Genomic DNA, 22,641 nt, shown 5'->3' on the forward strand with positions numbered 1-22,641 from the left:
AAGAGGTGTAATCCAGGTAGCTGTGGGAGTCGGTGGGTTTGTAAAAAATGTCAGTGTCAAGTCGGTCGTCATTAATGGAGACGGAGAGGTCCAGGAAGGGGAAGGAGGTGTCAGAGATGGTCCAGGTAAATTTAGGGTCAGGGTCGACAGCAGAAATCCGCATCACTTGGCATAGAGATGGACAGTATGGTGGAAAGCCAGATCTGCTGCTGGTCATTATGTTGTGGCCATTGTTGAATTTTATACCTCAGCAGATGTCAAATAAGGTGTCAATGACGGTGGGCTACGATCCAACAAAACTTGGTGCATAAAATACATTTAAGATCACATATATTTTCTCAATAGGGAAAAAACCTTTTTAGAAGTTATGTATTATAGACAATAGGTGCAGGAGTAGGCCATTCTGCCCTTCGAGCCTGCATCACCATCCAATATGATCATGGCTGATCATCCTTAATCAGTATCCTGTTCCTGCCTAACCTCCATAATCCTGATTCCACTATTCTTGAGAGCTCCATCCAACTCTTTCTTAAATGAATCCAGAGACTGGGCCTCCACTGCCCTCTGGGACAGAGCATTCCACACAGCCACCACTCTCTGGGTGAAGAAGTTTCTCCTCATCTCTGTCCTAAATGGTCTACCCCGTATTTTTAAGCTGTGTCCTCTGGTTCGGCACTAACCCATCAGCGGAAACATGTTTCCTGCCTCCAGAGTGTCCAATCCTTTAATAATTTTATATGTCTCAATCAGATCCCCTCTCAGTCTTCTAAACTCAAGGGTATACAAGCCCAGTTGCTCCAGTCTTTCAGTGTAAGGTAGTCCCACCATTCCAGGAATTGACTTCGTGAACCTACACTGCACTCCCTCAATAGCCAGAATGTCTGTCTTCAAATTTGGAGACCAGAACTGCACACAGTACTCTAGATGTGGTCTCACCAGGGCCCTGGACAGCTGCAGAAGAACCTCTTTGCCATGACTAAATGTGTTGACCAGCTAGGGTAGCAAAGTAATGTATGCCAAAGTATAATTACACTATATACACTATTAATTTTGAGAGTTCCAAACGTATGTTTCACTCTCTGTTAAGTTTCTGAAGACATCATGAGCAGTAAGAGCAAAGCTGTTTAGTGTTGTTTTCTGTTCCTTGAGATTAGGTTGCTAGAGCCAGATAGACTGCCAGAAATGGTAATTGGCTATTACACTGCATTAAGGTGTGGAAATCTTTTAATTGGTTGCAAAACAGGATTGACTTCCTATTTATATACCTACACATAGAGTAAGCATTCATTTTATAAAGCTCTGCTACTATCACCTAAATCCATGTCAATTGCAAATATTTTTGAATAGTTTGATTTACTTAGGTCACAACTGAAGGTTATGGCATTTCCTCCAAATGTTAAAGCACAGTGTGTCCCAGGACATGCCCTACCTGTCTCCGTGGGCACAGTGTTTTGAATCACTTCCATTTGGCTGCTTGTTGTCACAAGCAAAGTAATGAACAGAGTTTGTAATTCCATGAGGTTTTAATTCAATTCTACCATGATATTTTATTTAATTCCTCTGGTGGCTGAATCTTTCAACTTCAGTGGGAAAAGTAGATTACAGGTAATGTCATCTATTATCAAATTACTTTTTTTCAAACTGTGAAGTTCTCTTGGCAGTCAGTGTGTGTATGACTTTGTCAATTTTCCAATTTGTTTTTGTTGTCTTGACTTATTGAACCGCTGACAGCCATTGAAAACAAATGGTCAAAAGAGGGAACAGAATCATGAGATATATATACACAAGTCAGAGAGTAAAGCTTCCTCAAATATTTTAAACAGAAAGTAAAATTCCTTCAATGCAGTCCCAATTAAACACTTCCAGGACAGGGACAGAACTGTATTAGAAACAGAGTCAAGGCCCCATACTTTACATTTTCCCTTAAATGTAAAGCTCTCTGTATGGATGCAGCTCGCTGAGCTGGAAGGTTTGCTTTGAGACATTTCATCACCATACTTAGTAACATCTTTGGTTGAGCCTCTGGATGAAGCACTGGTGGTGTAGCCCACTTTCTATTTGGATGTTTGGATTTCTTTGGGTTGGTGATGTCATTTCCTATTCTTTTTCTCAGTGCTGGTAAATGGCATCCAAGAGTTGGGATGTCATGCTTCTAGGAATTCTCGTGCATGTCTCTGTTTGGCTTGTCCTAGGTTGGATGTGTTGCCCCAGTCGAAGCAGTGTCCTTCCTCATCCATATGTGAGGATACTAGTGAGAGTGGATCATGTCTTTTTGTGGCTAGTTGATGTTCATGTATTCTGGTGGCTAGTTTTCTCCCATGAAAGGAAACTACCCTTCCATACCTATCCCATCAAGCCACCTTGTATGTTTCAGTAAAATCAGCTGTCCTTCTCCTAAGCTGTAATGAGTACAAGTCCAACCTCCTCAATTGCTCTCATAAGAAAATTCCCCTCTGTCCAGGATCAACCTTGTGAATCTTCTCTGAACTGCCTGCAACGCCACTATATCTTGCCTTCCAAAAGAAAAACAAAGCCATCTAACTAATTCATACTGTCCTCTGACTTGTGCCTCTCATAGTCTCAGCAAGACCTTCTTTTAATTCTCCTTTCCCTTTAAAATAAAGGCCAACATTCTCTTTGCCTTCCCTTTTACTCACTGAACTTGGATGCTAGTTTTTTGAGATTTATGGAGAAGAACTCTCTCTTGCTGCAGCTTTCCAAAGTCTTCCCCATTTTCATCTCTTTTCTTCTTCCTAGCAAACTGATGTGTATATGTAGATTATTGTTAAAAACACTGTCATTGGCATTTTTTGTCTAGTTTCATGGTAAACAGCATTAGGAAAAATAAATTAGCTTAAATTGCTGAGTAAGCACAGAGTTGTACTTGACCAAAAGTTAAGCAATTTCTCAGGACGATCGGGGGGAAAAAAATTGGAATAGAATAGATTTTTTTGTAACATTTCTTGACTGTGTTTGAATGGCTCTGTAACTGAGGTATAACAGAAATGTTCTTGGGATCCTGCAATTTTGATCACCCCTTGTATTTTGGCCACAATGATAAGTGGTACGACTTCTGGACAGCGATTGTACATCATGACCACAGGATTAAAAGAACACAGCATCTCCACTTAATCTCTCACTTAATGTTGTTTCCCTCTAATGCCATCAGTAAATTAATACTAATATGTATATTTAAGGTTGAGAGTTTTAATTTTAATGTCATTTGTCCTTTTTGGTTCCCTGCACTGCGCACATGTTGTTTACCCCACTGCTCCTGAACCTGCTGTTTCTGCCTTTAGTATGTTTTTCACCGGCTCTCTCGTTCACCTGCTCAATTGTACTTTTAAATTCTCCAATGCCTGCTGCAACCACATGGGACTTGAGCTGCCTCTCCCACACTGATCCTGCTATTCTCTGCAGGTATTTGTTGCTTTGGAAAAACAATTGATGGATTGAAATGCCATACCGTGCATATGCAGTGGTGTGTAACTGCATGACCAGATTGCCATTTTTGGAAGAATCTCTGCTCCCTAACCCGTCGTCTTATAGCTGACCCTCAACCTGTGATTTCTGCTGTTCTCTAATCCACCCTCTTGCTTTTGATCTTCCAACTTGCTTCATTCTATATGGTGATCTTCCTTGGTGTTCACAAGGTAGACATGGTTGTTGTGACTTAAAGCTCTAAATTTTTGCCCATGCATTGATGAAGTGATATTTACTGAAGAATAGTGAGAGCCAGCTGTGATGTTGAAAACTTTAGATCGGACTGTGAGAGTGTGGGATTAACTGGACGTTGTGAGATCAAGGAGTTTTTTTTTCAACCACAATTGTTTTGCAAACTCTGGAAAGACAATGATGGGATTTAAGAGCATATTCCCTTAGGCCATGATATCTGAGCACAGAAATTGCCCAAGTGTATATTGTAGAGTCTCTGGGATGTTCTGCACAGTTACGACTGCTGCCTCAGATAAGGAGAGAGTTGTGACCCCCACCCCCATCCCCCACAGTTGCTCATGAGACCCAGAGTTTAGGAATTCCTGATGTAGGTAATTCATTTGTAATGCAGGTTTGTTTAAATTTGTTCACAGGATGTGGGCATCGCTGACTGGGACTAGCAGTTATTTCCCATTCCTGAATACCCAGAAAGCAGTTAAGGGGCTCTCTGGGTCTGGAGTCAATTGGAGGTCAGACCAAATAAAGGTGGCAGATTTCCTTCCCTCAAGGACGTTAGTGAATTGTTTGGGCTTTTCAACATTATCAGACTTTTAATTCCAGATATTTTGTTGTTGAATTCAAATTTCACCTGCCATGGCGGGATTCGAACCCAGGACCCCAGAACATACCTAGATCTCTGGCTTCATAATCAACATTACTATTAAATAGGGAGGTGAAGGTTTAGTGGTATTCTTGCTGGATTGTTAATTCAGAGACCCAGCTAATGTTCTAGGGGCCCATTAAGATGCTGGAATTTGAATTCTATGCAGATCTGGAATTAAGAGTCTAATGATGACCATTAATCCATTGTCAATTGTTGGGAAAAGCCCATCTGGTCCATTAATGCTCTTTTAGGGAAGGAAACTGCATCCTCACCTGGTATGGCCTACATGTGACTCCAGACCCACAGCAATGTGGTTGACTCTAGCTGCCTTCTGGGCAATTAGGGATCAGCAATAAATGCTGGCCAAGCCATCAACGTCCTTGTCCTCTAAATGATTTTTTTTAAAATGTCCAACGATAATATCACTGAATCATTGCCTCTCCTGCCCTGATATTGTGCAATATAGCAAAAATACAAATCATATATTATATAGAAATTGGACTGTATTGGTTATGTCACTGGGTGAGTAGAGTCCTAGATTAGTATTCTGGGGAAATCCGTTCGAGTCCCCTCATGGCAAGGGGGAGACTTTGAATTCAGTTAATAAAACGTGTGGTTGAAATCTCACTGCCAATAATGGCAACCATAGAACTGTCAATGATTGTTGTTAGAAACCCACCTCGTTCACAAATGCCTTTTCAGGGAAGGAGATCTGCCATCCTTTCTTAGCCTGGCCAGCACATGATTCCAGATCCATAGGAATGGATTCAGTTTTTAACTGCCCTCTGAAAAGACCTAACAAGCCAAGCGATAATTAGGGATGGGCAAAAATTGCTGACCTTGGCAGTGACATCCACATCTTGTGAAAGAATGAAGTGGAAAAAAAACATTTTTCTGAGATGTAACAAGAAGAGCTACAGGAAAGACAGTGTCGTAATGGTAATGTCTTTGAATGAGTATTCCAGAACTCTTCAGTAATGTGGGTGATTCTTGATTGATCTCTGGACAATAAATGCTGGCCGAGTCAACAATTCCACCATCCCATGAGCTAATTTTTTAAAAAGTAAAACTTAATGAGAGAATGCATTTCTTAAAGTAATCCGTTGGTTATACGGAGTTCAGTGAAATCCTCCAGATACAATCAAGTGCTCTACAAATCAAGTTTTGTTTTCTCTTCCAATAGGTACTGCACAGATGATATCTTGCTCCGTGAAATGATGTCTGATCCCTTGTTGCATCATTATGGAGTTATAATTATTGATGAGGCTCATGAGCGGACAGTGGCAACAGATGTCCTGCTTGGTTTATTGAAAGACCTGCCAAGGCAGAGGCCAGAACTGAAGATTGTGGTCATCACAGCGCCACATCTGGAGAGCAGACTTGGGAGTTACTACGCTGGAGTGCCTTTTGTAAAAGTGGACGGTGCTGAGGAAGCTTCCTTTCCTGTGGAAGTTATATACAGAGATGGCCAGTTTAAAGACTGTGTTTCAGCTGCTGCACAAACTGTACTGGATATCCACAGGAAGGGAGAAGAAGGCAATATTTTAGTTTTCTTGGCCAGTGAAAAGGTGGGTGCACAGATTTTTGAAAGCAAGTCAGTCCTTTTTTGGTGGTTGAGATTTATAGCTGTTGTGTCTGACAGTAATCAGCTGGAAATTCCCTTTACAATGTATGGAAGTTGCATTTCCTCCACCTGCTCCATAAACTTGTTCTTCTTTATTCATCTATCCAGTCTAACATGGGTCTTGTTTGTTCTGAGATTTGTGCTCCGATTTTAAGCTATGAGTTTTTACAGACTAATGAAAAGATTGCAGGAGAATGGTTGAGAGACCATGGAGGTCATCAGAGAATAGGCCATTATACTCCGCCTGTGTTGACTTGTATGTTATGCCAAGTAGCGTAATCAGGGATGCTGTCTGATCAACCTGATGTCTGTGATACATGGTCTTCAGGTGGACCCGTGTAAACAGATCCAGGTCTGGGAATTCTGAAATAGCTCTTGAGTTCTGGAATCACTGAGCCAAAGTCTCTGGATGAGACCTGCCTAAGATGAAAAGGCATGCCCATTTACTCTTAAAGCCCTGTGAGCAGCCCACTGCGTGCTGGGAGACTGTCCTCGATCAGATGGTAGAGATGTGACTGAAAGCTCTAAGCAGCTACTCCGTGAATCCTATAGTGTGTGCAGTAAGGTAAGGGTTGGGGGCAGCTGTGGTGGTTCTTAATTTCCTCCATTGTACTCTTGGAAAGAGCAACTACATAGTCCACTCTCCCACTATTTTCCACAGTGCTGCAAATTTTAAAATAGCAGTGAATTTCTCTTTAGAAAGTTAAGATTACATCTGCTCCCACTACCCTTTGTGGGTAGTGCAGTTCAGATCATTAACAATGTAGTGAGTTCAAAAGAATGAATCTGATTTCCTCCTGCGTGTATGGTGTCTAAAATTCTTCACAGAATTGAATCCAAATTATTTATGAATATATTCACAGCAGCTGTTTTGCTTTGTACTATTGGTTTCTCTTTATAAAACCAAGAATACTGTGCATTTCTTTTAACAGCTTTATTAAAGTCCTGCCATTTTTCCAGAGTTTTATATAGGTCAAGCCCATATGTCTATTCCTGGAACCACTTTAAAATTGCACAATTTAGTTTATTTTGCATTCATTACATTTCATCTGCTCTGAATGTATGTGCCTATGCTGTGAGTTTTGTGCTCCAAAAATGAGTTAGAAGTAAGAAATAGTCCATGCAACCTTTCACTGCTGATGTTGGCTTCTATGATTCTCACTGTTCACTGCCTTTCTAAGTTCCATGTCATCTATAAACTTGAAAATTTAACTCTGATGTTATGGTTCCAGTTGGTGTTATTACTGCACAAATAAGATACCAGATTGAAATGTGACTTGCTAAATGTGACTTGCTTTTTTGTTTGGTTTTGACAAGATGTCAGCATGGTGGCTCAGTGGTTAGCACTGCTGCCTCACAGTGCCAGGGACCTAGGTTTGAGTCCACCCTTTGGTAACTGTCTGTGTGGGTTTCCTCCCACAGGTCCGAAAATGTGCAGGTTAGATGGATTGGCTATGCTAAATTACCCATAGTGTGCAGGCTAAGTGAATTCGCCATGGGAAATGTTGGGTTACAGGGATAGGACAGGTGGATTGTCTGGGTGGGATGTCCTCTGGAGTGTTGATGTGGACTCGATGAGCTAAATGACCAGGTTCCAAACTGTTATTAGATTAAACAGAAGCATGCAGTATTTCAAATTTAATTTTAATAATAAAAAACAAGTTCAAGAAGGGAAAGAAATGAAGATAAAATAGAATAAGCCTTTTACGCATTGCTCAGATTTTGAAACACACTGTTAGATATCCTATTAATTTCAAAACCCACCTCTACAGATTCCAAAACCACCTTTTTGCAGTATTCAACAGAAAGACAAGAACGTTGTTAAAATTTTGTGACAGTTATTGCTGATTAAAACAGTTGAACACAGTTATCGTTCATGGTTTTAAGTAGGCTAGTTGTATATGTACCCCTGAGATTCCTTAACTAATCCAGTTACCTACTTTTGGAGTCTGATATATTGGCAATAATTCCTAAAATAACTGAAGCAGCTTTCTCTGTAGCTGTAACTGCTGCCACAGGAGAGATGACCTATATACGGTTTGCTTTGGCTTACTTGATGTTAAACAGATTTTTCATTTCAATTCATTAAAAGCAAAACAGTTGTTTTAGATATTTAGATATTTTCATGTTGTCTCTTGACATGTGGAGACGGTGTCTGACCTCTGTTGAGCTCTCTCCTTCAAAGGGTAGCATTTCATGATCCATTGTAATTACACATGTATTTATAACTGATAATGTAGTTAGAGTTATACAGCATGGAAACAGACCCTTTGATTTAACTTGTCTGTGCCAACCCAGATATCCTAAATTTATGTTGTCCCACTTTGCCACCATTTGGCCCATATCCGTCTAACCCTTCTATGTATATGTCCACCCAGATGCCTTTTAAATGTTGTAATAGTACCAGTCTCCACCACTTCCCCAGCAGCTCATTCCACACACGCACCACCCTCTGCGCAAAAAAGTTGCCCCTCTGCTTAATATCGAGTAAGCCAAACAGCATATAGGTCTCCTCCTCTTTGGCAGCATTTATAGCTCCAGAGAAAGCTGCTTCAGTTATTTTAGGAGTTTGGCATTATATCAGACTCCAGAAGATGCCTCTTAAATCCCTTTTCAATCTTTTCCCCACTCACCTTAAACTTATGCCCTTGAGTTTGGACTCCCCTACCCTGGCTATTCACCCTATCCATGTCTTTTGTGATTTTATAAACCTCTATAAAGTCACCCCTCAGCTTCCAACAGTCCAGGGGAGAAAAAGCCCCAGCCTATTTCGCTCCTGCTTATAGCTTAAACCGTCCAATCCTAGCAACGTCCTTGTAAATGTTTTCTGAATCCTTTCAAGTTTCATGATGTCTTTCCTATAGCCGTGAGATGAGAATTGAACACTGTATTCTAAAGACCCATAAATAAAGCTTTTTGTGTGTAGTCATCGGTGGTAGGAAAAGAAAGATTTATAAATTAATAAATAAAAGCAAATTACTGCAGATGCTGGAATCTGAAACAAAAAGAGAAAAGGCTGGAAAATCTCAGCAGGTCTGGCAGCATCTGTAAGGAGAGAAAAGAACTGACGTTTCGAGTCTAACTGACCCTTTGTCAAAGCTTAAAAAAGGGGAGAAATAGGGAGATATTTATACGAGGCTGAGAGAATGAGAGTCATGGCTCTAGAAGCAAAGGTAGCAATAAAGAAGAGATAATGACAGTGCATAGAGAGATTATAGGCAAAATGGAAAACAGGGGAGAAGGGTAACAAAGGGGGAAGAGGAGAGGAGAAAGGTGATGAGAGAATGGGGAGTGAGAGAAAGAGAGACAATCAAGAAATAAGAGGTACGGAACAGTGGGGGAAAAAAATGTTAAAAAATATATAAATTAAATAAAATGAAATAAAAATATCTGAAGTTGTTGAATTCAGTGTTGAGACCAGTAGGCTATAACGTGCCTAGTTGGAAGATGTGATGCAGTTCTAGATTAGATTCCCTACAGTGTGGAAACAGGCCCTTCGGCCCAACAAGTCCACACTGACCCTCCAAAGAGTAACTCACCCAGACCCATTTCCCTCTGACTAATGCACCTAACGCAATGGGCAATTTAGCATGGTCCATTTACCTGCTTTGGACTTTGGGAGGAAACCAGAGCATCCGGAGGAAACCCACGCAGACACAGGGAGAATGTGCAAACTCCACACAGACAGTCACCTGGTGCTGTGAGGCAGCAGTGCTAACCACTGAACCACCGTGCTGCCCTGTGTTCCTCCAGTTTGCGTTGATATACAAACGATTTATGACTGGAGAAAGAAATAACTTGCCTGTATCTCTTCTCTGCTATGTTTGTGTACTAAATAGTGACATTGACAAGAAATGTCTTAATCTTGCAATTGTCCTGCAGTACAGTACTTCCATGAGATATCACATTTAAAGCAAGAATCAGCAAAGCAATTAAAGCTTTGGATTTATATGCTACATTTAAAAAAAATTCATTTCTTCAAAATTACTGTTGAGCACTGACTGCGTAACACAGCCTGATCTTCAGAATTGAATGTGGGTATTGCTGGCAAACTAGAACCCATTGCAAATTCTAAATTGCTCTTGAACTGGGAGGTTTGATGGACCATTTCATTGGGCAGTTTAAAAGCTACCATGGTGCTGTGGTACCATGGATATCCTTCCCTGAAGAGCATTTGTGAATCAGATGGGAATCAGCTGTTACAGGTTACTGTTGCAATCTTGGACCATAGAGAATTACAGCAAGTGTTTCCTCTTGTGGCACAACATTTTGGGCCCACTGTTTCTGTTTAATCATTCCAGTTCCCTCTTCAATACCTCATTTGAACCTGCCTCCACCACATTTCCAGGCAATGTATTCCAGACCCAAACAACTTGCTGTTTGAAAATATTTTTTCTCACCTCGCAGTTTCATTTGCAAATCACTTCAAACCTGCACCCTGTCATTCCTGATCCTTTTATGTGCAACAACATTTTCCGATGTCCTCTTCAGTCTCCTTATGATTTTATAAATTCTATCTGATCTTCTCTTAGGAGCTTGTTCTCCAAGTAGTAAAAAGTGAGGTCTGCAGATGCTGGAGATCAGAGCTGAAAATGTGTTGCTGGTTAAAGCACAGCAGGTCAGGCAGCATCTGAGGAACAGGAAATTTGACGTTTTGGGCCGGAGCCCTTCATCAGGAATCATCCTGATGAAGGGCTCCGGCCCGAAACGTCGAATTTCCTTTTCCTTGGATGCTGCCTGACCTGCTGTGCTTTAACCAGCAACACATGTTCTCCAAGTAGACCTGTCCTAATCTGTCCAATCTATCTTCATAATTTAAGTTTTTGTTTCTTGAACCATTCTTGTGAACCTCTTCTGCGCGCTGTCTGATATATTCACATCTATCCTATCCCTCTTCTGCGCACTGATATATTCACATCTGTCCTATCCTTCCCATCATGTCACCGGAAACTCTGAACACGACTCTGACTGAGGTCTCATAAGTGTTATATGCAAGTTCACCACAATCTTATTGCCCTTGTACTCTGTGCCCTTACTGTATGTTTCTCTCCGTCTAAATTGTTACTTTCAATAGTCTGTGCACTTATGCCAAGTCCCTGTGCTCCTGCACCACCTTTAAAGTTGTACTCCTAATGTCTGTCGTGTTCTTCCTACCAAAATGTCTTCTCTGCAAAATTCGAAAAAGACTTGACAGGTTAGCTGCAGGAAGAATGTTCCCAATGGTGGAAAGTCCAGAAACAAGGGTTAGAGTTTAAGGATAAAGGGACCTGAGCCGAATGGTCTAATTCTGCTTATCTTATCTTATGAAATTAAGAACTTGCAAGATATAATCTATATATAAATCTAGTAAAGCAAAGTTCTTTCCAGTTGAGTGTCAATTTATGCAGATAGCTTCGAGGCAAAATTTAATAAGACAAATGAACCTGCAGCACTTGGTTTTGAGCTTTACCTGCTTTGGGAATTATTACAACAGAGTTCTATTACAGCTCAGGGCCTGGGTAACTGTTCTTGACAATAACTGGGTTGTTAGAATTACTTATTTATGAAAATATATTTTGGTCCCATGTTAACGTGCCTGCATTAAATTAGATTTTCCAAATTTCTCAGTCCTAGAAATATTAGATTTGGCGAATTGGATTTGTATAAATTTAGTCAGTTCTTCTTTTCGATGGGTAGAAGTTTGAAGAGGATATTTTCCAAAATCTCATGAAGTGCATGTATGGTTCAGTAGGGATTTTGGTCTCTGACTGATGTTTGTGTTTCCTTCCTTCTCCTGACAGCACAGGAGTAAGGTTTTGACTTCATTACACTTTTATTGTGCATTCACATCCTTGCAGCTGAAAGTCCAAGAGAATGTTTGCTTCTGGCATTAAACTTGATTTATGATTGTGCCACTGATATTTTGAACTGATGCTGTTGTTCAAGCTGATACAGTTTCAGTTACTGCCACATAAATAAACTCTTTCAGATTTGTGTCCTTATTTCAAAACCCTTGGTATTTGTTTAAAGCATTCAAAATGGCCGTGGATATGGTCTATGAATGTGATGGACCTAGCTAGTGTACATCGTGGTCCTCGCTGGATTCCATCAATTTTTTATTCTACAGATGCTCTATTATCATTTGGATGTTGTTTCCACGCTATTTGTTATCTTTTGGTACCACAAACTTTTCAATAGTTCAATATAGATTTTTGTCCTTTTTTAGTTTTATCTACACAAATTATAACTATTTTAAACTAGTGCTTCCAAATAAACCTGTTGTTTGATTTTTAGCTTTTATACCTTTGAAAGGTAACCCTTCTATACCTTTCAAAGAATTGACTGGAAGGTATAGAATACTTCTGGACCTCTAGCAAGATGGGGTATTAACTAACTTTCACAGATTTGTTTGTTAGATTTTTATATATTGAGCATTCCCAATCTAAAATTGACTATATGGCTTCAGCTGGAATTCCTTCTCCATTTCTCCCTCTCCTTTTAAAAGGCTTCCTAAAAACTGACCTCTTTGACCATTTGGTCTGACTTCACTGCTAGTGTCAGCTTTTGTTTTATAACCAGTACAGTACTTGCATGATGCCTTTTAATGTCGTAACATTTTCCAAAGCAGTTCACGGCAGTAATATAAAACAAAATGAGCATCATAACCAGGATTTTGTTTAGCACCAACGGTTGAATAATTTGAGACATATTGCAAAAAGTGCTGAGGAATAAAATTGTGACTGTTAGCCTGTGGATCCCAATGGAATTTTCCTCACATTTCTATCTGGGTCTGTCTTGGGATAGATCAGAGATTGATTTGTATAATTGGCCAACCATTTCATTATGTGACTACTAGGATGATAGATGGCAAATGGAAAAAAAATTGAGAGACTGTTAATCTCGCGACTCGGGTAGTATTCTGGGGATTCAGGTTCAAATCTGACCATGGCAAGTGATGGCATTTGAATTCAATAAGAACTGGGAATTAAGAGTCCAGTGATGATCTAGAATCCATTCTCAATTGTCAGAACCCATCTGGTTTACTCGTGTTTTTAGGGATCCATGAAGTTAAAAATCAAACAACAACAGGTTTATTTGGAAGCACTTGCATTTGGAGCGCCGCTGCTTCATCAGGTGGTTGTGGAGTATAAGATCATAGGACCACAGAATTTATAGCAAAGGTTGACAGTATGATGTAACTGAAATTATATATTGAAAAAGACGTGGATTATTTAAGTCTCTCATCTTTTAGAATGGGCATGTTGGTTTCAGCTCTTTCATATGTAAGTTCCAAAACTTTCTTAAAGTTACATTCTCAAGGGAACTTTAACAACAGGTGCCATGTTGGCCCAAATAAAACTGAAACCAACAAGCCTATTCTAAAAGGTGAGCGACTTAGCAAACAATCTAAGTCTTTTTCAATATATAATTTCAGTTACATTACACTTTTGCTATAAATTCTGTGTCCTATGATCTTATACTCCACAACCACCTAATGAAGAAGTAGCGCTCCGAAAGCTAGTGCTTCCAAATAAACCTGTTGGACTATAACCTGATGTTGTGATTTTTAACTTTGTACATCCCAGTCCAACACTGGCACCTCCAAATCAGGGATCCAGGAGTAATCCTTACTGGTCTGGTCTACATGTGACTCCAGGTTCACAGCAATGTGGATAACTCTTAACTATCCACTAGACAATTGAAGAATAGGCAATAAATGCTGGCGTGGCATGTGTTCCTCTCTCCTGTGAATGAATTTTTTAAAAATTTAGGAATATGGAAATGTCTGGACAAAAGTTATGATAAGTGAATGAGAAGATTAACAAAATATCAGGAGATGCCTGTACAGTGCTGTAGGGTTTTCGGTCACAATACCCTCAAAGGAACTATTTACCTAAAAACGTGGGGACTGGGAAAGGGAAGAATTAGATAATATTCTTCTCTAGGTATATAACAGCATTAGCAGAAGTACAAGAACTAAACTCCAATGCATGAAGATATTTTCGATAATAAAGTTAAGAAAATGCTTTTTTAAAAAAAAGAAGTCTACTTTCTCCTTGCTGTTGCATACTTACACAGTTCAACTGTTCTCCATATGGATGGGTACAAGATATTCAACATATGGGCTGTACTGTCACGAATATAAGTCAGCAAGCTTGGGAGATGTCAGTTGGGAAAGCAAGAATTTGGATTGGGCTCGACCATTAAAAAGTCAGCATTGACATGATTGGTCAAAAATACACTCTCTCTTTCTGCACTGTACATTTCTAAGGTCCTCACCAGTGCTGTTACTGCTGCATTATTCAGCAGCCATTTTGATTGCTGAATGTTCTACCTGGCTGCATCTCCAACTTATTACTCATTTTCAAGTAAGTCTGTTTTTTTTTTAAATTGCCTGTAAACCAATGCAAGCTCAGCTGGTTGTGTGCTTGTTGACAATTTGGTGTTGTGCCGTACTACAAGAACTTGTGACTTGTGCTGCATGGAGCAACAAAATGAATTCTAACTCAGTCCTCCTGATCTAAAAGTCAAGAACAGGTCTTTGCAGGCACCAATTAGATTTAGTCATATGACTCAAAATCAACATAAGCAAGTTTCCACTTCATTTGCTGAAAGGAACACCATTCAAATTTACTATTGACTAGTTTGTATTTTTAATTACTGTTCCAACAACTGGTGATGTTTATCTTGAACATGGGATTTGTTAGCACTTACACAGCAATTTCCAAATGAGAGTGAATGCCTGATATAAACGCAATTAGAGAAAATTGCATCCAATGGAGTAATATATTGTTTTGTTTTAAAGCAATTATTGTTGCATTAAATTTTAAAATTGCTAAGTCTGACCACAGGAAATGTAACAGCTCTGTGGTAAACTGAAATTGCAGTTAAATTAAAGACATATTCAACTGTTTCTTTTTATTGTGACATCTAAAAACAGTTGACCATTTTATTTCTCTCTATTTCACTTTTCAAAGCTGACTCTGAACTGAGCTTCTAATCCAACACCCTTTCCATTGCAAAGACCGCTTACTTGGCCGTCTGCAATAATGTTTCTGTCTTAACTTTAAAAGGATCATTGTCCATACTTTTGTAATTTCCTGACTTGACTGTTGCCATGCTGTCCAGGCCATCCTCCCATTCTCCACACTCCAGTAAACTTTCACTCATAAAACAGTTTGCTATCCCATCTGTACCAAGCCTTTTTTTGTTACCGTTGACTTGATTAGATTAGATTACTTAGTGTGGAAACAGGCCCTTCAGCCCAACAAATCCACACAGACCCGCCGAAGCGCAACCCACCCATACCCCTACATTTACCCCTTACCTAACACGGGCAATTTAGCATGTCCAATTCACCTGACCCGCACATCTTTGGACTGTGGGAGGAAACCGGAGCACCCGGAGGAAACCCACGCAGACATGGGGAGAACGTGCAAACTCCACACAGTCAGTCGCCTGAGTCGGGAATTGAACCCGGGTCTCAGGCGCTGTGAGGCAGCAGTGCTAACCACTGTGCCACCGTGCTGCCCACTAAACAGGAGCACCTAGCGGAAACCCACACAGACACGGGGAGAATGTGCAAACTCCATACAGACAGTTGCCTGAGGTGGGAATTGAACCTGGGTCTCAGGTGCTGCAAGGTAGCAGTGCTAACCACTGTGCCACCGTACCGCTCAAACTGACTGGTTGCCAAAACTGGCATTGTAAGAAGGTAGGTGTCCATCCATGATTTAGGATGAGTAACCAAAAGCTTGGTTGAATTTTAAGCAGATATTTAAGACTGGAAACAAGAGATATTGAGGGAGTTTTGAAAGTTAACAACAGCAATTTACCTTTGTTTGGCATGTTAAAATAGTCAATGTTCCAAGCTATTTCGGAGGATGTTGGGCAATAGAAAGCCAGAGAATGCAGAGAAAGCTGGAGTCACCAAGAAAGATGAAGGATGGAGAGTGTGGTGCTTGAAAAGCACAGCAGGTCAGGCAGCATCCGAGGAGCAGGAACATTAAGGTTTCGAGCCTAAGCCCTTCATCAGGAATGAGGCTTAAGTCCGAAATGTTGATTCTCCTGCTCCTTGAATGCTGCCTGACCTGCTGTGCTTTTCCCACACCACACTCTTGATTCTGATCTCCAACATCCGCAATCCTCACTTTCCCCTGGAGAAGATAAGTGGGGCAAGCTTCAAGGATTTCAAGCCTAATGTTTCCAGAATTGAAGCTAATATCACTTGTTTGACAATATTAACTGTGGTAAGCAAATGGGACTTGGTAGTTTTGGGCAAGTTGGAATTGGGGGCAGCACGGTGGCTCTGTGGTTAGCACTGCTGCCTCACAGCATAAAGGACCTGGGTTCGATGCTACCCTCTGGCAAATGTCTGTGGAGTTTGTACATTCTCCCCATGTCTGCTTGGGTTTCCTCTGAGTGTTCCAGTTTCCTCCCACTGTCCAAAGATATACAAGGTAGGTGGATTGGCAATTTGCCATGGCCAATAGTGTCGAAGGACATGTAGGTTATGTGAATTAGCCACTGGCAGTGCATGGTTACATATTTAGGGTAGGGGAGTGGGCCTGGATGGGATGCTTTTCGGAGGGTTGATGTGAACTCAATGGGATGAATGGCCTGCTTCCACACTGTGGGGATTATATGGTTCACTGATGGTCTGTGGAGGATGAGAAGTTATAAAAGAGAACATGAGAAGTGGAGAAAGGAGATAGTGGAGTCTGCAGACAAGAGCCTTGTTTGCAGTGCAGTGGAGCTCAGGAGCTGACCCGTGAAATATTGCAGAGCTTTAAGTAAAGCTTTTGGTACACGATTATGAACAGTGAAGCTCAGCCGAGGATCAAAACAGAGATACATTTGGAAACTACTTGAGAGAGTGCCTGGCGAATGCGATGAACCCAGTGTCAAGGGAACGGAATTCATAGATCACTTCATAAAACAGTTACGCTTGTCTTGTGGGAGGAAATTATAAGTAAATCTAAGACTGATGTCAGATGTGCTGTCTGACAGAGCAGATAAAGGTAAGGGTTGGGGCAGGAATCACTAGAAGTTTGGATGTTGTCAGTGTAATTGTGAAAAGTGGCTTGTTCCTTACCCATGGAAGATATTGATAAGGATGCAAACAAGGTTAAATCCTTGCAGGCTGCAGAGGTGGCAGTGTATCCAATTTCTGGAGATAACCTTTCCAGACGCATTCAGGTTGGTCAAAAAGAGCTACTAAAGAGCACTTACTGTGGACGTAGACATAGAAGCTTTGGAGGAGACTGGTATGGTTAACCATGTGGGAAAAAGGTAATAATGGTGTTATTTGGAACATTGATAAGGGCCCTTCATGTTGTACTATGGTATTGTAGCTTTGAATTTCAGAAATAAATTTGAGACAATTGCTGCAAATGTCTTGCCTATATTTTCATTCCTCCTTCATAGGAGATGCATGCTTTGCATTTCCACATTGCAAATTACAAATTGGACAGTGTATTGTGAAAATGGCAGCATTTTCTGTGTTACACTCAGACATGATAGGGGCATAGACTTCTTGCAGATAACAAAAGAAAATCATAGTCATAGAGATGTTCAGCACGGAAACAGACCCTTTGGTCCAACCCCTCCATGCTGACCAGATATCCCAGCCCAATCTAGTTCCACCTGCCAGCACCCGGCCCATACCCCTCCAAACCCTTCCTATTCATATACCCATCCAGATGCCTTTTAAATGTTGCAATTATAGAGCCTCCATCACTTCCTCTAGCAGCTCATTCCATAAAAGTACCACCCTATGCGTGAAAAAGTTGCCTCTTAGGTCTCTTTTATATCTTTGCCCTCTCACCCTAAACCTATGCCCTCTAGTTCTGGACTCCCTGACCCCAGAGAAAAGACTTTGTCTATTTATCCTATCTATGTCCCTCATAAACTTCTAGAAGGTCACCCCTCAGCCTCTGACATTCAAAAGAAAACAGCCCCAGCCTGTTCAGCCTCTCTCTATAGCTCAAATCCCCCAACCCTGGCAACATCCTTGTAAATCTTTCTGAACCCTCTGAAGTTTCACAACATCTTTCCGATAGGAAGGAGACCAGAATTGCATGCAATATTCCAACAATGGCCTAACCAATGCCCTGTACAGCCGCAACATGAACTCCCAAATCATGTACTCAATACTCTGACCAATAAAGGAGAGCATACCAAACATCATCTTCGCTTTCCTATCTACCTGCGACTCCACTTTCAAGGAGCTATGAACCTGCACTCCAAGGTCTCTATGTTCAGCAACACTCCCTAGGACCTTACCATTAAGTGTATAAGTCTGGCTAAGATTTGCTTTCCCAAAATGCAGCACCTTGCATTTATCTGAATTAAACTTCATCTGCACTTCTCGGCCCATTGGCCCATCTGATAAGATCTCGTGTACTACGGTAAACTTCTTTGCTGTCCACTACACCTCCAATTTTGGTGTCATCTGCAAACTTACTAACTATACCTCTTATGCTCACATCCAAATCATTTATATAAATGATGAAAAGTTATGAACCTAGCACTGATCCATGTGGCACTCTACTGGTTACAGGCCTCCAGAATGAAAAACAACCCTCCGTCACCACCCTGTCTTTTATTGTTGAGTCTATTCTGTATCCAAATGGCTAGTTTTCCCTGTATTCCGTGAGATCTAACTTTGCTCACCAGAGTTTGACATTTTAATGGCAACATCTTAGATGTTTCAAATCTTTTCAGCACAGCTCAAAGCCTTTTGGAAAAGGTGGAGTGAAATTAATTAGTTGAAGATTAGCATTTGTGATGCTGAGGATGTCAGGGCGTGGCTGAGATGGATCAACCGCATTGTTATGGATGTGCAGTCACATGTAAATTAGAGCAAGTAAGGATGGCCAATTTCCTTCCTTGGACAGTGAACCAGATGGGCTTTTACAACGATCAGGAATTACGTGGTTGTCATTTAGGCTAGATTTTAATTCCAGATTGTTATTCAATTTAAGTTTCACCATTTCCATAGTGTGATTTGAATCAATATCCTGAAAACATGAGCATAGGGATCTGGATTGCTAGTTCATGACATATGCCCCTGGCTCCCACAATAAAACATCTTATTTCTAAGATTTGATTTAAAGAAACCATAATCATCATGGCTATTCCGACTTGTATAATCTACGAGTCACATCGATTCACTTCAAGTGCAATACATCAAATTATTTTGTAATTTTCAATTTAAATTGGTAATAGTTAGGCCATCATTTCATGTGCACAAAATGAGACATTTTAAATTTGTGTTTTGAGGGTTCTGAGATTTTGAAGAGTTAATGAAGAAATTCGGGCAGCCCGGTGGCTCAGAAGTTAGCATTTCTCCATCTCTGCACCAGGAGCCCAGGTTTGATGTCACTCTCTGGTGACTGTGCAAACTCCACAAACATTCTCCCTATGTCTGCATTGGTTTCTTCTGGGTGCTCCCACGGTCCGAAGATGTGCAGGCTAGGTGGATTGGTCATACTAAATTGCCTGTAGTGTCCAGTAAAGTGCAGGCTAGCTGGATTAGCCATGGTAAATGTGGGGTTATGGGCATAAGGTGGGTGGGTCTGGTTGGGATGTTCTTTGGAGTGTTGGTATGGACACTGGGTGGAATGGCCTGCTTCCACACTGCAGAGATTCCATGGTTTGAGATGAGGTCTGGGGCTGACTTTGCAGGAATGCACATCCATGAATAGCAAATCAGATAACTAGGACTGAGTATAGTTTGTTTGGAGGAGGGCATAGCTTTTTATTAAAGTAGAAAATATTTTAATAGCTTTTTAAACAATGTTTCCATGCAAACCCTTACTCTCATTAAATAAGCTGTATTGCTGACAGGCTGCCATTTGAACAGGGAGAGCCAATATTTGCACACTTTAAATTGCTGTGTGGAGTGGAGTAACATGTCATTCACCAAATCCATCATTGCTGCAGCATCATAACAGCTGACAAGAGGAATAGGAAGGAAAGGTTTTTGCTTCCAACAAGAAAACACCAACCTAACTCCCCACCATATCCCCATGTCGGTATTTCAGAAACTCTTCCAATTGTACTTCAGAAGCAAGTTTAATGGCCTTTTCTGTCAATTTATTCCACCAATCCTTTAATTTCCATTCAGGAGAAAGTTCCAGTGGCTTCTCTTCTTCGAAAGTATGATGGATGCGAGGCAGTTCAGTAATTGTAAGGAGAAGATAGACAGTTTCTAAATTAGTAATGGGCTGAAAGGTTATGGGGAGTGGGTAGAAAAGTGGAGTTGAGGCTGAAATAAGATCAGCTATGATATTAGAAGAATGAATGGGCTCAAGGGACTGCTATGTCTATTCCTTCTGGTCCGTGTGTTCTATTTCTCAATGTGTAAGTTGTTTCCACTTTTTAAAATCTTTTTTTCATAAGCAAACCATATTGTCAGTTACTTTCACAATACAGATTAGTATGCTTAAAACACTTTGATGGCTTATGTGGTAAATCTGAGGTGTTTTCCGCATCTCACACTGACAGCTGGTCCATTCATAGAATGAACAGTAAATTACAATTGTCTACACAGTTTATCAAGAGATGCATTCAGAATTAACTGATTTGTCCATAATGACTGTCTGCCTGTTTCGGGTTTATGTTTATTTTTATTTCCAGTTCCAGTGGGATGCACTACTTGATGTCTTGTTGAAGGCCTTCATGCAATTAAATGGTTGCCTCCTTTAACACTTTTAGATTTAATAATAAAGGTGTTAAAAGAAAGTTTAAAAAAAACCTTAGAGGAACAAAAACATTGAAAACTACACTATTTCAAGCAACACAGCGATGTTGAAAGATCAGTGTTCAATCTTTAGAGAGTTGGCAACCTAATGTTCGGGTTCATTGGTTCGGATTCATTCTCATTAAACAACTATTCCACAACAGAATTCTCATGTTTGAGTTGAGGATGATAAGGGAGATATTTTCTAAAATGGGGTAAAGTCCATTGCCAGCAGATGAATATGAATTTTTAACTAATTGTTTTTACAACGCAATAAAATGTCGTCACACATCTGTTGGTTGCTTTAGATTGTGAATACGGTTTTGAATACCGTGCATTAAACACCACGCACTTCAAGGGAAACATGGCATTTTTAGCAGATATTTAGTATGTGGGATGAGGGTTTTTTTTAAAGAGCGCTGAAGGAGGCCGTTTTGTCCACCATCCTGGTGCAGCTGCTTGCAAATTCTGTTTGAATTCAGTGCCTCATGTCTGTTTTACTATTGCCATGCAAATTAGTCATGAAACTCCAGGTGTCATAAATTTGGAACAGGCTTTATCGACCTACTGGTCTTTGTGTAGTCCTTCATTATCATGTGATGACTTTTGTCACAGCCGTAATATGTTGATTGTATAATGCAAGTTTTTTTTAAACATTTTTTGAAATTCACTTTATGGGTGTTGCTAGCTGGGCCTGCATTTTTTTTTTTGTCCATTCCTAGTTGCCCTTGAGAAGGTAGTGATGAGCTGATGCTTTGAACTATTGCAGCAGTCCATCTGCCATCGGTACCCCCAGAATGCTGCTGGGGAGACAGTTCTGGGATTTTGAGGCAGCAACAGTGAAGGAACAGGAAGCCAAGATGGTGAGTGGTTTGAAAAAGAATTTCAAGGTAGTGGTGTTCCCTTGAGAACAGGAGTAGGCCTTTCCACCATTTTGAGTCTTTTCCACCATTCAGTGAGATCATGGCTGATCTCTGGACTAACTCCATATGCTTTCCTTTGGCCCATATCCCTAATAATTTTGCTTAAGAAAAGGCGAAATATCTTAGATTTAAAGTTTGCTTACTGGATCAGTTGTTATGTAATTTGCAGAAGAGAAGTTGAAACATTACCACTGTTTGTGTGCAGAAATGGTTCCTAACATCTTTCTTGACCCTAATTCTCAGCTTATGACCCCTAATTCTAGAATCCTTAACCAGTGGAAATATTTACCTTTTATTGCCCTGTCTTTGCTTGTTAATATTTTGAAGACTTTAATCAGATCATCCCTTAACATTCTAAAATCTAGTGAAAGCAGGCCTAATTTGTATAATCGCTCCTCATAGCTTTACCCCTGATGTCCAGGTATCATTCTTGCAAACCTATATTCTACTCTCTCCAAGGTCAATATATTCTTTCTAAGGTGTTGTACCCATCTACTCAATACTTTCAAGTGGATTTAACCAGGGTTTTGGATAATTGTTGCATAGCTTCTTCATCCTTGTACTCTAGTCCTCTGAGATATAAAGGCCAACATTCCAATGGATCTTGATTATTTTCTGCACATGTTTGTGGCATTTTAAAGATTCTGCACCTGAACTCCAAAATCTCTGGTCAGTAGTAAGCCCCAAGATATTGATAGTGGGGGTTTAGTGATGGTAATGCAATTAATTGTCAAAGTGCAGTGGATGGATGATCTCTTATTGGATTGGTCATTGCTTGGCATTTGTGTGGCATGAATGTTATTCACATCTTTCAGCCTAAGCCTGGATATTATCTTGGTCTTGTTGGATTTGGACATGGTTTACTTCAGTATCTGGGGAATTGCAAATGATATTGAAAATTGTGCAATTATCAGCAAACATTCTCACGTCTGACCTTATGAGGGAGGGAAGGTCATTGAAACAGCTGAAGATGGTAGGACATTGCCCTGAGGAATTCCTCTATTGATGACTGACCTCCAACAATCATAACCATCTTTGTGTGTCAGGTAAG

General features: G+C 40.4%; 1 protein-coding gene across 2 annotated transcripts in view; it reads left to right on the forward strand.

The window, feature by feature from the left end:
- The window catches only part of LOC132824893 (putative pre-mRNA-splicing factor ATP-dependent RNA helicase DHX32), a 123,350-nt gene that overhangs the window by 33,561 nt on the left and 67,148 nt on the right, over positions 1-22,641 (forward strand). For both annotated transcript variants that reach the window (XM_060839867.1, XM_060839779.1), the window contains exon 4: positions 5,502-5,886. In XM_060839867.1, the coding sequence (XP_060695850.1) occupies positions 5,502-5,886 (385 nt within the window). The remainder of the gene's footprint in view (positions 1-5,501; positions 5,887-22,641) is intronic.

Source organism: Hemiscyllium ocellatum, chromosome 1 (genome assembly GCF_020745735.1).
Source record: "Hemiscyllium ocellatum isolate sHemOce1 chromosome 1, sHemOce1.pat.X.cur, whole genome shotgun sequence".
In the NCBI taxonomy this organism is placed as follows: Eukaryota; Metazoa; Chordata; class Chondrichthyes; order Orectolobiformes; family Hemiscylliidae; genus Hemiscyllium; species Hemiscyllium ocellatum.